The sequence below is a fragment of the Jaculus jaculus genome, chromosome 3, assembly GCF_020740685.1.
Source record: "Jaculus jaculus isolate mJacJac1 chromosome 3, mJacJac1.mat.Y.cur, whole genome shotgun sequence".
Taxonomy (NCBI): domain Eukaryota; kingdom Metazoa; phylum Chordata; class Mammalia; order Rodentia; family Dipodidae; genus Jaculus; species Jaculus jaculus.
This window is the reverse complement of record NC_059104.1, coordinates 72,387,321-72,400,925: the sequence shown is the minus strand read 5'-3', so window position 1 is coordinate 72,400,925 and position 13,605 is coordinate 72,387,321. Positions and strand designations below refer to the sequence as shown.

The following is a 13,605-nucleotide window of genomic DNA, read 5'->3' as shown; positions in this document are numbered from 1 at the left end:
AACTTGAACTGGTAATTTTTCCACATACTTTTTGTTTGGTTGGTTTTTGTTTTTGTTTTTTTTTCAAGGTAAGGTCTCACTTTGGTCTAGGCTGACCTGGAATTAACTCTGTAGTCTCAGGGTGGCCTTGAACTCATGGCGATCCTCCTACCTCTGCCTTCCAAGTACTGGGATTAAAGGCGTGCGCCACGCCCGCTCCCACATACTTTTTTAAAAGAATAGGAAACATTTCTTATGACATTATCTGAAACCTTATCTAAATCCAATTTTCTCTTTTTATTTTGACTAGACAGCTAGGCTTTTTACTCTGGTGTGGTATCCTTTAGATACCCTCTTGCTCATTAAAAAGGGAACAAAGCCAGGGCAAATAATTAAATCCAAACATAACATATTCATATTGGAAAGTGATAGGGAAGAAATCTAAGGAATCCAAAATTATGTATTTATTTATTTATTTTTGGTGACAGGGTCTCATGTATCCCAGGTTGATCTTTAATTTATTTGTAGCTTAGGCTAACCTTGAACTCCTGTTCTCCTGCCTCCACCTTCTGAGTGGCAGAGCTGCAAGTGTGTGCCATCATGTCTGACTAGGAACTTAGGTAATATTGGTAAAGTGTTTTAACTGGTGATCCTAAGAGCATCATAGATACATAAGAAAGCCATACATGCAGTCTGTAGTCTAGTTAAGGGTATAGGTTAGTGGTTCCCAAGCTAATTTGTATATATACTTTTCTCTCCCTCTTTCTTTCTACTACCCCCCGCCCCCAGGCAGGAGTCTTGCTCTAGCCCAAACTGACCTGGATCTCACAGTGCTGGGTTGGAACTCACAATTATCCTCCTATTTCAGCTTTTCAAGTGCTGGATCTAAAGGAGTACACTGCCTTGTCAGCCTTAATTTTTTTCATGTATTTTCTTTTATAGTAAGGCTGATCTTGAACTTGCCTTAGCTTCACAAGGACTAGGATTATAGGTATCCACTCCCACACCTAGCATTTGTCTGTCTGTCTGTCTGTCTTATCTACCTACCTACCTACCTACCTATTATCTAACATATTGTTTAGGTTTTGTTTTGTTTTGTTTTGTTTTGTTGCTTGTGTGTTTGGTGTGTTGGGGTGTGTGCTTGCCTACAAAGAACATTAAGTGTCCTGCTCCATAGCTCTTCTTCCTGTTCTTATTTGAGCTGCTATTGATCCCAGAGCTTGCTTTTATTCCTAGGACTCTACTGATTTTCTGGTCTCTGTTCCTCAGTGGATTGGGTTCATAGATGAGTATGCCACACCCAGGTATTTATGTGGATCCTGGGGATCAAACCCAAGAGATTTCTCAGCCTCCTCATATTTGCACTGGAAGTGTTCCTAATTGCTGAATTATCTCTCCAGCCCTGTATATAGTTTATTAAGTGAAAATAAATGTAGATAATTATTATCAGATTCAGTTTTCTCGTTGTTGGAGAAAGACTATAGTTAAAATGAATTATTTTGTGCTAGATTAGAATCAGTTATTATTATGAACTCAGTAGTTTCTAATATTAACAGAAAGGTACAGAAGTATATGTTTATGTGTGACTTAATATATGTACATATATTTCATAGTTTCGTTCACCAAGAGACCCAAGAAGTAGTGATGTCTCTGTAACAATTGAGCTTACCTAATGTTTACATCTTTGTAAGCACCATTCTCTAATAAAAGGGTGCCAGGCTTTTTGCAGAAAATTTTGTCTTGGGTTAGACCTACACTCTCTTATATTAGAGAGTAATGTCTTTAAAAATGTTATATTAGAAGAACCCAGGAGCCAATATGCTAGAGCTCCAAATGGCCAAAGATTTAAAGAAGAAAAGGGGCTATAATGTCAGATTTTTGTTCTAGTTGCCTTCTTATTGCTAGGACAAAACACCAGACCAAAAGCAGCTGTTGGGGGGAAAGAATTTATCTTGGCTTATAGTCTTGAGGGGAAGCTTCCTGATGGCAGGGGGAAGCATGGAATGAATAGAGGCTGGACTTCACCTCTGCTACAGCATGTCAAAAATAGCTGCAGGAAAGTGAACCAAGCTCGTAAAACTCAAGGTCTGCTCCTAAAAGCACAGCTTCTCCTGCAAGGTCTCACCTCACAAGTTGCCATCAGCTGGAGACCAAGGATTCAAGACACGTACATTTATGGGGGGGGGGGCATCTGATTTAAATTACCAGTTTTCAAACTATAGAATGAAATAATAAGTTCATACTGCTAAAAGTGTTTGAACAAATAAGTGATGAAGAAAGAACAATTCCTTACCATAGAATTTTACTTAATAAATTCAGGATAACAGGGGTCAAAAAGTCATTGGTAAAATTATTACAGACAAGGTTTACTGTATTTGAGGCAGGGTTTTGCTACATAGCCCATGTATTCTTACCTTCCTACTTTGTCTCCTTGTTGCTGGGAAAGTACATGTGCACACCACCATGACCAACAGACAAGATATATTTATATTGCTGGATGTGAAGTTAGTAGGCAAAAGCTTGCACAATAGGATTTTTGGGTGTGTATGGGGCGCGGGGAGGGGGTGGTTGGTTTTCAAGGTGAGGTTTCACTCTAGCCCAGACTGACTTGGAATTTACTCTATGTAGTGTCAGGGTAGCCTTGAACTCATGACAATCCTCCTACTTCTGCCTCCTGTGCTGGGCTTAAGTCATTCCTTTTTTTTTTAGTTTTGAGGTAAGGTCTTGCTTTAGCCCAGGGTGGCTTGAACTCACAGTGATCCTTCTACCTCTGCTTCCCAAGTGCTAGGATTAAAGGCATGTGCCACTCACTATGCCTTTTTAAAAATACACATATGTATTTATTTATTTATTTGACAGAAAGAGGCAGAGATAGTGAGAGAGAGATAGGGAGTGGATGTACTAGGCCCTCCAGCCACTGTAAATGAACCCCAGACACATGTCCTGGGGAATTGAACCTTGGTTCTTTGGCTTTACAAGCAAGTTCCTTAACTGTTACGCCATCTCTCTAGCTCAGGCTGACCTGGAATTCATTATGTAGTCTCAGGGTGGCCTCGAACTCAACAATGATCCTTCTACCTCTGCCTCCCGAGTGCTGGGATTGAAGGTATGTCCCCACGCCCAGCCATTTTTAATGCTTCCTCTCCATTTTTCTAAGTCCTAAGAAAATATTTAAGACTTGAAAATTGAGTAATTGAAATTAAAATAAATTACGAATTAAAAGTTTATCAGTGTTGAATCAAACACATGAAAGATGTTAAATAGTGTCAAACCTTTTTTTTTCCGAGGTAGGGTCCCACTCTAGCTCAGGCTGACCTGGAATTCACATTGTAGTCTCAGGGTGACCTCGAACTCATGGTTATCCTCCCACCTCTGCCTCCCAAGTGCTGAGATTTAAGGCGTGCACCACCACGCCGGGCTGTGTGTCAAACCTTTTTAACTTGTTAATTCCACTTGTGAATATGACCTAGGAAGTATTGTTTGACCTGAAGAGATATTTATATGATCATAATGATAATTATTAAAGCATTTGGTAGAATAAAAAATTGCAAGCAAATGTGGACAACAGAATGTTTCTCTATGCTATCTTAAATTTTGATTGTGAAGTCATGTGTGGCCATCATAAAGCCAGTGTTTCTCAAATTATTTCCAGTGTGCTACATAGACTTTTTTTTTTTTTTGGTTTTTCGAGGTAAGGTCTCACTCTGGCCTAGGCTGACTATGTAATCTCAGGGTGGCCTTGATCTCATGGCGATCCTCCTACCTCTTCCTCTCGAGTGCTGGGATTAAAGGTGTGTGCCACCATGCCCAGCTACATAAGCTTTTTTACATCTGCTTCTATGCTTGTGCAGCCAACTATTGAAAACTAGGAGTACTTTTAATAATAGAGCAATTTTGGGGGGTGGTGGTGTTCGGAATCAAACACAGGCTTTACATGCTAGACAAGTATTTTCAACGTGATCTATATCCTTAGGCCAGGAATACTATTCTTTTTCTTGACTCTTTTTGATGTTATACCATAGAAATATTTTCTTTTTACAGATGCAAATCTACATCCATAGCACTTAGTATTCCTTGTCATCAAGCAAACTTCAGTGTCCTCTGTTGATTCTAATTTTACATCTAGCCTGTTGCTAGAGATACATGTGTAGTGGCACAGTACATATCTGTTTAAACTTATATTTTACATGCTTGTGTAGATATTTCCATTTAGTTTACTAGAAATGGGTTTGTACATTTAAAATTACATGTTAGAATTTGGCCTTTAACAAAAATCCACAGTATTTCTGGGGGCATCTGATTTGGCACATGTGGGTGCACATGTGCATACCCCATGCCCATGGGAGCCAGAGGAGACCACTATTGGATATCTTTCTCTTAACACTGCCCAGTGTTCCTTTAGAAATGAGTCTCTCACTGAACTTGGAGAGTGGTTGAACAGTGAGTTCTAGCAGTCACCTATCTCCTTTTCCATAGGATTGGGGTTACTGGCATGCGTGGTCACACCCAGCTGGGTGTATAGATGCTGGAAAATCAAACTCAGGGTGAGTCAGGCACTTCTAGGCCCTCATGCTTGCATAGCAAACTCTCTTACCAGCTGAGCCATCTCTCCAACTGCCACAATATTCTTTTCGTTGTTGTTGTTTTTAAATATGTATTTTATTTATTTATTTGAGGTGGGGGAGGCAGATAGAGAGAATGGGCATGCCAGTGGCTCTAGCCACTGCAAATGAAGTCCATACACATGCACCCCCTTGTGTATCTGGCTTACGTGGGTCCTGGGGAATTGAACCAGGGTCCTTAAGCTTCTCAGACAAATGCCTTAACCACTGAACCATTTCCTCAGCCCTGCCACCACAATATTCTTATCTGCAGTTCTGAAGACTAGAAGTTATGAAGCCAAACTGTGTGTTTAAATACAGTTTTTTGTCTGTCTTTATTTTTCTTTATTTTTGTTTGAGAGAGAGAGAATGGGCACACACCAGGACCTCTAGCCACTTCAAATGAACTCCAGATACATGTGCCACCCTATGCATCTGCCTTATATGGGTCTTGGGGAATTGAATCCTAGGTCCTTTGGCTTTTTAGGGAAGCGCCTTAACCACTAAGCCTTCTTTCCAGCCCGTGTTGTGTTTTATTTTTTTGCTGCTTTCAAGGCAGGGTCTCATTTTAGTCCAGGTTGGCCAAGAATACACTGTAGTCACAGGCTGGCTTTGAACTCATGGCTGTCCTACCTCAGCCTCCTGAGTGCAAGGTCACCATGTTGGGCATATCTTATTGACCCACCCTCCTTCCCTTTCTTCTCTCTTTTTCTCTCTTCCTCTTTTTCTTCCTCCTTCCTCTTCCTTATTGAGAGAATCTTGCTATGGAGCCCTGGCTGTTCTAAAGGTTGGAATCCTCCTGCTTCAACTCCTGAGTTCTATGATGAACCAACATACCTGGCCATAACCTTTTTAAATTTCTCTTTGATTTTTTGAGGTAGGGTCTCACTATACTCCAGGCTGACCAGAAACGCACTCTTTAGTCCCAGGTTGGCCTCAAACTCATAGTGATCCTCCTTCCCAAGTGCTGGAATTAAAGGCCTCCACCACCACACCTGGCTCTGACTTTGTTTTTTGATTGATCCTTGTTAAGTTCTTTAAAAAAAATTGTTTTTTTTTTTTTTAATTTTGAGAGAGAGAAAGAGGTAGATAGAGAATCGGCATGCTAGTCCTTGTAGCCACTGGTAACGAACCCCAGAAGTGACACCTTGTACATCTGGTTCATGTGGATACTGGGGAATCAAACCCTGGGTCCTGAGGCTTCACAGGCAAGTGCCTTAACCACTAATCTCCAGCCTTTTTTTTTCAGTACGTGTGTGTGTGTGTGTACGCACACACACGCATACACATACATACACACACATATTTATTTATTTACTTGAGAGAGAAAGGGAGAGAGAGAAAGAATAGGCACACCAGGGCCTCTAGCCACTACAAATAAACTCCAGATGCATGCACCCCCTTGTACATCTGGCTTACATGGGTCATGTAGAGTCTTTTAGATGGCTTTGCAGGCAAGTGCCTTAACCACTAAGCCATTCTTCAAACCCATCTCCAGCCTTAAAATTGCTTGTTTATTTAGAGGCTTGGAACAAAGGAAATAATAAATATAGGGGACTCCATCAATCTTTAGTCACTGATTTGGTATAATGTAATGTATATGTTAGTTTTTAAAGAATAGTTGAGAGAAAGAGGCAGATGGGGGGGGGGGGGAATGGGCATGCCAGGGCCTCCAATCACTGCAAATGAACTTCAGGTGCCTGCACCATCCTCTGCATCCAGTTTTGTGTGGGTATTAGGGAATTGAACCTGGGTCATTTGGCTTTGCTGGCAAGCACCTTAATCACTATGCCATCTCCCCAGCTCATGTTTCATTTTTTTTAAACATGAGATAACATATTCAATGAATTATATGTCAGAGGGCTGAAATTTTTCTTTAAAATTTTTTCAGACATGAAGAGGAACATCGGCGTCGTGAGGAAGAAATGATCCGACACAGAGAACAGGAGGAATTGAGACGACAGCAAGAGAGCTTTAAACCAAACTATATGGAAAATGTAAGTAAATTGCAAGTTGCAAAATTGGTTTTACATTATCAGGTTGAGGGTCTGTATTTGCAATCTTTTACAATTTGGTTTACATTTTCTAATTATTTTGAATTTTTTTTAAACATTTCTTGCTAGGTGTGGTTGTACTCACCTTTAATACCAGCAGAGGTAGGAGGGCCTCAGTGGGTTCAAGGCCAACATAGGCTACAGAGTGAGTTCCAGATCAGTGTGGGCTAGAGTGAGATCCTGACTTGAAATAACAAAATGTTATTTATTTGTTTGTTTATGTATTTATTTGAGAGACAGTCAGAGAGTGAATATGGGTGCATCAGGACCTCTTGCTGCTGCAAACGAACTCCAGACATATGTGCCACTTTGCATTTGGCTCTACATGGATAATAGGGATTTGAATTTGGGCTGTCAGGCTTTGCCTTTAACTGCTGAACCATATCTCTAGTCCCTAAATTTCTTATGGTTGTTAAACTAGTGATTTTCTTATTATCTTTCAAGGTAATAAATTGGTTACTAAGCCAGGCGTGGTGGCACATGCCTTTAATCCCAGCACTCGGGAGGCAGAGGTAGGAGGATCGCCATGAGTTCGAGGTCACCCTGAGACTCCATAGTGAATTCCAGGTCATCCTGGGCTAGAGTGAGACCCTACCTCAAAAAATCAAAAAACCAAAAAAGAATAAAATAAAATAAATTGGTTACTAATGTTTTCTGAAATGGCTGTTCCAGTTCTACTTTAACTATGGTTTAAAATATATATACTGCTAAATTAGAAATCTTGATATATACGTCTTTGCTCTGTTGACTTCTGTCATATCTCATTACCAGTCTTTACTTTTGAAAATTTCAGAGAAATACAGAAGGAGACTAGGATGTGCTCATTATTCCATCATAACAGCTCTAAACATACAATTGAGCTTTTTTATCCTTAAGTATACCCATTATCTTTTCTCAGCTCTATATGTGAAGTAACTAACTTCATATAATTTCATTTAGTTAGTGTGTTAATAATTAACTGTTTAAAGCCCACAGTTGCACAAGTCTTATAAATAGATTTTTTACAGTGAGCATTTTTTATTTATTTACTTGAGAGTGACAGACATAGAGAGAAAGACAGATAGAGGGAGAGAGAGAGAATGGGCACGCCAGGGCTTCCAGCCTCTGCAAACGAACTCCAGACGCGTGCGCCCCCTTGTGCATCTGGCTAACATGGGACCTGGGAAACCGAGCCTCGAACCGGGGTCCTTAGGCTTCACAGGCAAGTGTTTAACTGCTAAGCCATCTCTCCAGCCCAACAATGAGCATTTTAAAAGTGTTTGATATGTCCAATTATTGTAATCTTTAAGTTCTCCTTTTTAAATTTTTCTCCTTATATTTATTTATTTTTAAATATAACACCATTGTATAGAATGTTTCACATTCAAACTTTTGCTGGATACTTAAAACATACAGGATACTTAAAATATACCTTTATCCCTGAATTTCCTACCAAATGGCATCAGTTCAGAAGATTTTGTCTTATTTGGGTTTCTTTTATATTTAATTAACTTATTGACAGATTCCATGATTATAAACAATAATCCATGGTAATTCCCTCCCTCCCCCGACTTTCCCCTTTGAAATTCCACTCTCCATCATATCCCCTCCGCCTCTCAATCAGTCTCTCTCTTATTTTGATGTCATGATCTTTTCCTCCTATTATGATGGTCTTGTATAGGTAGTGTCAGGCATTGTGAGGTCATGGATATCCAGGCCATTTTGTGTCTGGAGGAGCATGTTGTAAGGAGCCCTACCCTTCCTTTGGCTCTTAAATTCTTTCTGTCACCTCTTCACTTAACCAAAGTGAGAGTAGCATTAATGTATGGGTATGAACATTAAGAGAAGTGTTTACTGGGCAGTTTGGTGAGCATAGTACATACATTTAGCTAGCCACCAGCAGACATTACACCCCTAGGGATCATGACTACTCCATTGTAGGATTTCAGTATCAAGGATGTATTTCCTCCCATGGAATGGGCATCCATTCCAATTAGAGAGCATTTGGTTTCCCGATAACAGACATGTCACTATTGTAGGTATTGGCTCATTTGGCCTGGCTGGCCACATAAAAGGCTTGCAGTGTCTACTGGTGATTTCTCTCTCTCCCATTGAACTGCATGCAGAATGTCTTCTTCCAGCTTTCTGTCAGCTGGTCTACAAAGAGGAGGTTTTTTTCAGTTCAGCTCCAGCAGGATTTCTCATTGACCTTGCAGCCCAAGAATGTGGAGTTGTTAGCAATAGGATCTTACCATCTATTCCTGGTGGGAAACCAAGGGTCTAGGCAATGGCCTATAACATTTTGGGGGTATCAGTGACCTCCTTGGCTAACAACTCACTGGAAGGTATCCCATCCCTGGCACTGAAAATTTTCTAACAATGATCTATGGCTTCTGAGTGTTCCGTTGTCTGAAACTGCTAAGCCATTTCTCCAGCCCATTTTTTTTTATTTTATTTGAGAGTAACAGAGAGAAAAAAAGGCAGATAGAAAGAGAGAATGAGCCCTTTTGAAATTTCTCATTAATTTCTTGCATTATTTACAGTTCTTATTTTTTTTTCCTTGAGTACTAACCACTTATTTAATAGTTGTCTTAGAATTTTTTGGTTGTTAAATTTGAGAATATGTCTGTTGGGTTTATTAGTGAAAGTATTATAAAAGGAACTAGAATTTTCTAGGCCCTTACTGAAAAATAGAAACTACTAGTATTTTTTATCTTCAATTCATACTCACATGTAAAAAATACACTTCTGAAGGGAATTTTCTTTGGGGCTTAGGAAATTGTACCCAATTCTTTTGTTTACCTATTTACTAAAGGGCTTACTTGTAGTGACTTTCTTGGTATTTTTCCTGACATGATCTTTGCATGTTTTACAATAGTTATTTGTACTGTTACACTTACAATTCTAGCTAGAATTAGAAGGAAATGATGAAATAAAATTTAAATGATTAGATTTAGGCCTACACTTTTAATACCAACACTGTACAGGCAGAGGTAAGAGGATCTCTGTGAATTCAAGAGCAGCCTGGGACTATAGAGTGAGTTCCATGTAAGCCTGGGCTAGAGTGAGACCCTACCTCAAAATAAATAAATAAATAAATAAATAAATAAAATCAAGAAAGTAAAATATTGATCATATCAAATTTAATTACAAACTTTTTTTTTTTTTTTTTTTTTTTTTTTTTTGGTTTTTTGAGGTAGGGTCTCACTCTAGCCCAGTTTGACCTGGAATTCACTATGGAGTCTCAGGGTGGCCTAGAACTCATGGCGATCCTCCTACCTCTGCCTCCCGAGTGCTGGGATTAAAGGTGTGTGCCACCATGCCCGGCAGTTACAAACTCTTTTAAAATTAGGGTCATTAAATGTAAATATAATTAATAATGAACATATAGGGCTTTTGTTTTGTTTTGTTTTGATTTTTTGTTGTTGTTTTTGGTTTTTGGTTTTTCAAGGTAGGGTTTCTCAGGCTGACCTGGAATTCACTATGGAATCTCAGTGTGGCCTCGAACTCTTGGCAGTTCTCTTACCTCTGCCTCCCAAGTACTAAGTAAAGGCATGCGCCACCACACCTGGCCTAGGATTTTTTTATTATTATTATTATAAGAGTGTTTTTCAGCATTTTCTTTTTTTTTTTTTTAACATTTATTTATTTGTAAGCTGAGGGAAGGAGAGAGAGAATAGGCACAACAAGGCATAGTACAGCACTGTAAACGAATTCCAGATGTATGTGTCACTTTGTGCTTCCAGGTTTACATGAGTACTGGGAAATCTAACCTGGGTTGTTATGTTTTGCAGGCAAGTGCCTTTACCTCTGAACCATCTCCCCAGCTCTTTTTTTAATCATTTCTAAAATAAGTTTCTGATTATTTTACAAAATTATTTGAATATGATTACATAATATACTTAAACATTAAGATACCTTCTTACCAAGTTGTTACAAAAACTATTTTATGGTGACGTGGGAGATGGCTCAGCACTTAAAGGCACTTGCTTATAAAACCTGTTGGTCCAAGATCATTTCCCAAACCACTCATATAAAGCTGGATAAAAGAAGTGGTGTAAGGCTGGGTGAGTGAGATGGTGCATACCTTTAATCCTAGCGCTTAGAAGGCAGAGGTAGAAGCATCACTGTAAGATCAAGGCCACCCTGAGACTACATAATAAAATCAAGGTGATCCTGGGCTACAGCAAGACCCTACCTTGAAAAACAAACAAAAAAATTACTGATGTAAGCATCTGATTTTTACTAGTTTTAGCAATAGGCCCTGACAATAGGCAAATAAATAAAATGTGTTCTATACTTGAAACAATATTATAATTAGTTTGATTAAGAAGCAAATTATGGGCTGGAGAGATGGCTTAGCGGTTAAGCACTTGCCTGTGAAGCCTAAGGACCCCGGTTCGAGGCTCGGTTCCCCAGGTCCCACGTTAGCCAGATGCACAAGGGGGCGCATGTGTCTGGAGTTCGTTTGCAGAGGCTGGAAGCCCTGGCACGCCCATTCTCTCTCTCCCTCTATCTGTCTTTCTCTCTGTGTCTGTCGCTCTCAAATAAATTTAAAAAAAAATTTTTTTTTTTTTTAAAAAGAAGCAAATTATAGGGCTGGTGAAATGGTTTGTTTAGTGGTTAAGACATTTGCCTGCAAAGCCTAAGGACCCCGGTACGATTCTCCAGGACCCACATAAGCCAGATGCACAAGGGAGTGCATGCATCTGGAGTTCGTTTATAGTGGCTAAAGGCCCTGGTGTACCCATTCTCTCTTTCTTTCTGCCTCTCTCTCTCTCTCAAATAAATAATAAATAAAATATTTTTTAAAAAAGAAGCAAATTATAGCTTGTGCATACTACCCTTCTTCATTTAATACTTTATTTATTACTACTTTTCAAGCAGAGAGAGGGAAAAGGAACAGGTTGGCAATCCAGGGCCTTCTGCCACTTCAAAAGACCTCCAGATACAAGCACCACCCTGTGTATCTGCTTTTACGTGGGCACTGAGGAATTGAACCCTGGCTTCAGTCTTTTCAAGCAAACACTTTTAACCACCAAGCCATTTCTTCAGCCCCTTACCCTACCTGCAAAAATAACCATGCTGCTTGTATAAGAAAAAAGCTAGGCATGGCTGCATCCATCTATTTTCTTAACCATAGGCGGTTTAGACAGAAGGATCATTTGAATCTAGGCCTTCCATTGGAGCCTGGGCAACCTAATGGGATATTGTCTCAAAAAACTAATGGGAGGAAAAACAGTGATACTATTTCTAATTCACATTAGAAAAACATGTTGAAATATGGACTAGATTTTTTTTTTCTCCTAAATTAGTACTGAGGTTAGGCTCTGTAATTACTGTGCTCTTACTTTTCTGAAGAACAGGCATAGGACTGGGGAGATGGCTCAGAGGTTAAAGGTGCTTGCTTACAAAGCTTGCCGGTCTGAGTTCAATTCCCCAGCAACCCCCTAAAGACAGATGCAAATGGCACATGCATCTGGAGTTTGTAGCAAGAAAATGTGAAACATATAACAAAATTTAAAAAGATGACCAGCTATATACCAAATAATCGATGAGTAAGTTTGATAATTAAGTAACCATGAAACGAAATATTTAAGAGACGAATGGAGTTTTTGTTTTGCTTATAATTATTTTTACAAATTACAAACCATGAGCCGGGTGTGGTGGTGCACGCCTTTAATCCTAGCACTTGGGAGGCAGAGGTAGGAGGATTGCTCTGAATTCAAGGCCACCCTGAGACTCCACAGTGAATTCCAGGTCAGCCTGGGCTACAGTGAGACCCTACCTCGAAAAACCAAAAAACAAGCAAACAAACAAATTACAAACTATGATTTGGCACAAGGTTTTTTATCATGTTGGTATCAATTTTTTATTTCCTAGCTTATAATGCTTCTTGTTACTATAAATGAATCAGGGCTTAAAAGATATAGAGCAAAAGTTCCTTACAAATCTCAACTACTTCATATTAGTGGGCAAGCATTGTGTCAACAGGAATATATTGAGAATTGTTTCAGTTATTCTTTATGTATTTTGGAAGACAGCTATGCTTCATTGTACCGCCAAGGCCACATCCTCTGTGTATTTTGAAAACTACTTTGGAGACAATTGTTAAATGATCTTAATGCCTTTTTTTTCTTTAGGCTTTGAAATTAGTCTGTCTTATATGTTTTCTCTTTTTCTCACTGTTCAGTTTAAAGAAAGGAGTCAAATGGTGAGTTGAGCTTGCCCAAATAACTGAGTAAAACAGATTTTCTTGGTTTAGTTTGACATGCTGCCTCTTATCTTCCTGTAGGATATTTTCTAACATTTCTTGGTATATGAGGCTATGAAGTATCAAATAGTGTTTTATTTACAATTTATATCATAAGTAATGTGATGAGTGACAGCACTTATATCTGGTCATAGTTTTGTTAGCTATCTACTTGACTTTTTTTGACATACATGGAAATAAGTTTTTAAGTCTTCAGGATATAAGTTATCACTTAGTCAATTTTATGTTGGCATTCTTATACCATACTTTATTTCTCCTTAAAAACTGGTAAACTCTAGCTGGGCGTGGTGGCACATTCCTTTAATCCCAGCACTCGGGAGGCAGAGGTAGGAGGATTACTGTGAGTTCGAGGCCACCCTGAGACTCCATAGTGAATTCCAGATCAGCCTGGGCTAGAGTGAGACCTTACCTTGAAAAACCAAAAAAAAAAAAAAAAAAAAACCTGGTAAACTCTTTGGTAATTACTATTGTAATCATAAATTAAATATGGTAATTTCCCTCTTGTACTTGTGACTACATATACTTTTAATACTGTCTTAATTACATTTAGGCTGTATTTAGTAAGTAAAACTTTTCTGGAATGTCTTTCCTATAGCTTTTTAACATACCACAGTTATTTTAGAAACCATGAATATTTCATGAGATTTTTTATAATTGTTTTGTTATTTTCATATTTGGTTGCACTATTTTTTATGTAGATTAAGTAGATTAAACACTA

At 38.9% G+C, this 13,605-nt stretch overlaps 1 protein-coding gene across 1 annotated transcript in view; it reads left to right on the top strand.

Annotated features, from left to right (window-relative positions):
* The window catches only part of Pspc1 (paraspeckle component 1), a 79,019-nt gene that overhangs the window by 36,364 nt on the left and 29,050 nt on the right, over positions 1-13,605 (top strand). The window contains exon 6 of the mRNA XM_004665889.2: positions 6,472-6,577. Coding sequence (XP_004665946.1) covers positions 6,472-6,577 — 106 coding nt within the window. The remainder of the gene's footprint in view (positions 1-6,471; positions 6,578-13,605) is intronic.